This window comes from Gossypium raimondii, chromosome 7 (genome assembly GCF_025698545.1).
Source record: "Gossypium raimondii isolate GPD5lz chromosome 7, ASM2569854v1, whole genome shotgun sequence".
Classification (NCBI taxonomy): Eukaryota; Viridiplantae; Streptophyta; class Magnoliopsida; order Malvales; family Malvaceae; genus Gossypium; species Gossypium raimondii.
The window spans coordinates 9,765,218-9,768,699 of NC_068571.1; the positions used below are offsets into that span (position 1 = coordinate 9,765,218).

The 3,482-nt window shown below is 40.1% G+C and overlaps 1 protein-coding gene across 1 annotated transcript; it reads right to left on the reverse strand.

Annotated features, from left to right (window-relative positions):
- Positions 1 to 845: 845 nt before the first annotated feature.
- LOC105800979 (uncharacterized) lies at positions 846 to 2,261 on the reverse strand. The gene has a single exon (XM_052633834.1). The coding sequence runs from the start codon at positions 2,259 to 2,261 to the stop codon at positions 846 to 848; it is 1,416 nt and encodes a 471-aa protein (XP_052489794.1).
- Between the last annotated feature and the right edge of the window lie 1,221 nt (positions 2,262 to 3,482).

Genomic DNA, 3,482 nt, shown 5'->3' on the forward strand with positions numbered 1-3,482 from the left:
GGATCTTCCTCTTTAATCAGGATAAAATCCAACAACATCTTAAAGGGATGGAAACTCGACTTCAAATGGGTAAAGTTATGCTGACTCAACGAGAGAGGCATTACCCCGGCAAAGAGTTGCATCGTCCGCACTGTAAATTTCTGACATCGTGCTGTTGTGCAGGTTTTATTATAAGAATCGAGGCATACCCTAGTTTGATCATACAAAGACATCTTTGAACTCTAGAGGTAACTCAACAAGGTCTTGCTTCGTCTCTGTGGTCAGGTCAATTCTAGTCTTCACCAAGCTCACAATTTCTAATGATTCATTGAGAGGTAGGATCTGCTTATCCTCTTGTTCTACCATCCTCAACAACTCCGGGGATAGGTTACAATCTATGTCATCTTCAAAGTCGTGAGATCCCTCTAAACACATGTCTCGCTTAAAAGGAGATTCTAAGTCTATAGCAGTGTCATTCATGTCGTTGATGTTTAGGGACCTATTGTAGGTACAAGGGAATATACAAAGAATGTATGAATTTAAGAATAATTATCTGCACAGTATGATTATGAATGATTGAAAGAATGATTTGGATGAAAGAATAAAAGAATATTGGTTTAAAAGATCGCAAAGATGCATTCCATTAAAATAATAAGCCTATTTCACAAAAGACTTCTTGTTGCCTCTAGGCTAAAAGCAACAAGTGTGTTCTGAATATTACTCAAAGTAGGCTCTAAATACTACAGGGATTTCTTCCACAGTCCTATTGCTTAGAAAACTCCCAGCAGATATCTATTAAGGTCCCTTCTTCAAATAACAGATGTGAACATTCCCCAACTTCTTCATGCATTGTAGTCACTCCATTATCAATCATGATTAGGTAGCAGATTCCTTGCTACGTTTGGTCCTGATGGGTCACCAAATTTTACGATCCCCATCTTAATAAATCTTTCAACCAACTTCTTGAACATAGTACAATTTTCAATCGAGAGCCCCATAATTCCCGCATGATACTCACATTGGGCATTCGCGTCGTACCATTTAGGATATGGAGGTTGCATGGGTTTTAGATAGGAGGGAGATACCACATGTGCATCATATAAGTTCTGGTACAACTCTCTATACGTCATCGGGATAGGTGTGAATTGAGGTCTTTCTTCATTTGGCCTTGGATTGGATTCCTGCCTTGAAGAACCTTGATGGTTAGTGGTTACTGCTCTTGCTTGTTCCACCGTGATTGGTTTAGAATAGCTCTTGTTAAACACGCTTGCGTTGTTTATATCGTGCTCTTTCTTCATTAGGGCTGACCTCTTGGCGCTTTCTCCCGCTTCTATCTTGCCGCATGTTATGGCGTTCTCTATGATTTCTCCAGACATCACTATGTCTGAAAAGCTTTTAGTGGCACTGCCCAACATGTGATTGAGAAATGGAGCTTTCAAAGTATTGATAAAAAGCATGGTTATCTCTTTCTCTGAAAGTGGTGGTTGAACTTGCGCTGCCACCTCCCTCCATCTCTGAGCATACTGTCGGAAGCTCTCATTAGGCTTCTTTTCCATGTTTTGTAATACAATTCGATCGGGTGCCATATCCATCAAATGTTTGTACTGCTTTATAAAGGCCTGAGCCAAATCCTTCCATGAGTGGATGTTGGCCCGACTCAATTGATTGTACCATCTAGTCGCTGACCCAATCAAACTGTCCTGGAAGCAGTGAATCAGCAGTTGATCATTGTTGATGTACCTGGTCATCCTTCGGCAAAACATAATGATATGAGCTTCGGGACAACTTGTCCCGTTATACTTCTCAAACTCTGGCATTTTAAATTTAGGAGGGAGGACCAAATCAGGTACCAAGCTCAAATCTTTAGCGTCCATTCCTCGATGGTAATCGGCATTTTCCATAGCTTTAAACTTCTCCTCTAACCATTTACATTGGTCTTCTAATTGTTTTGGCAAGTCCACTCTTGCCTTCTCTATTTCTGCTGCGTCATCGAGATCAGGAACCACGTGATTGGTAGGATTATCTCCAGGATTAGAACCCGAGCCTGTTGGGAAGTTCATCGATGCTGGGGCACCGACTTGGTATTGGGATCTAATGGTGACAGGTACCCTTTGTGGGTACACCCCTTGTTGCGCCTGGATATTGATTGGGGCGAAACCTGGAGGATAGGCAGGGTCTTCGTGATCATCCCCAGAATTTACCACAGGGCTCTTCCCCTTATCATGCCCTCCAGCCATAAACTGCTTTAATTGATTTAATAAATCTCTCTGGGATTCTTCCATGTCTTACTGCATTTTAGCTAGTTTTTCTTGCATTTGAGCTTGCATCTGTTCTTGCAATTACTCCAATCTCTCTAGTCTTTGATCCATTTATTTAGTCTTGCGGTGAGTACCGTAGTGATATCTAATTGGCAGATTTTTGTTGATTTCCAGGGTAACTGAAATAATTTTACCTAATTAGGGTCACTTTGTGAAAATTTAATGCATATGATGCAATGCAATGGCATGAAATAACTGCAAAAAGAGACGTTGATTCTTGGTTCAATTCTATTAGAATAACTTTACTAGAAAACAAATCTCTTTACATAAAGTGGATATTATACGATTTTTTTGCCCTCATAGGCAGAGACATTCGATCCTCTTCTTCATTCGAGCATTAAGATAAATCTCACGAATTCTTCAAAAGGGATGTCTCTTCTATCTCCTTTTTGCTTGATCCTGGACGTGACTCGTTAATCACTTATCCTCGTGACGCTCGTTGGCTTCTCTTTAAGAAAGTTTAGCGGCTCTCGAATGATCTTTGTCATCTTGAATCCTCGGGGAAACGGAGCAATACTTGTGTTGTCCTTTATTAAATTATCATCTTTCTCTTGTTGTGTTTTCTCGGAACATATTCGGGCAACCGTATTATTTTTCACTTTATCAAAAGACCTATTTTCTTATGACAAGCTCTTTATTTAACAATCGAACGTGAATCAACACCCCTTTTACGATGAAAATGCAATGCAATCATAACAAAAAGAAAATAGGTTAGTACAAATCAAAAGCAAACAAGAAAGATAGAGTACCTATTCGGGTAATTACTAGGGGTTTGAAGTGGTTCTACCTAAGGTGAGCTCCTAAGGTTCACTACATGAGGTTTGGCTCTAAAGCAAAGGTACCCGAACTAGCAGATTCCTCGATCCTCGCCCATTATAGGCTCATACAGACCGAGTTCAGTTTAGGGGAATACATTTCCCTATGGCTGCACGGAGATGAAAATCTCACGAAGACATAGGTACGGATGTATCCCGAAAGTGATCCACTATCCTGCACGAAGGTGAAAACCTCACGAAGGACTAGCTTCTCACTCCCACTTAAAAAGGTGTGACCAACGGTCATGCAATGCAATGTGCAGAGATATAAAAATTTAAAATACAAAACATGATGAAAACTATAACTCAAAACAAATGAAATGCAATGAGAGGATCGTATATTTAAATCAAATTTTCAACTTTCGACAAA

Coding starts and splice junctions, on each gene's coding strand:
- LOC105800979 (XM_052633834.1), bottom strand. CDS start 2,261: ATGGAAGAATCCCAGAGAGATTTATTAAATCAATTAAAGCAGTTTATG.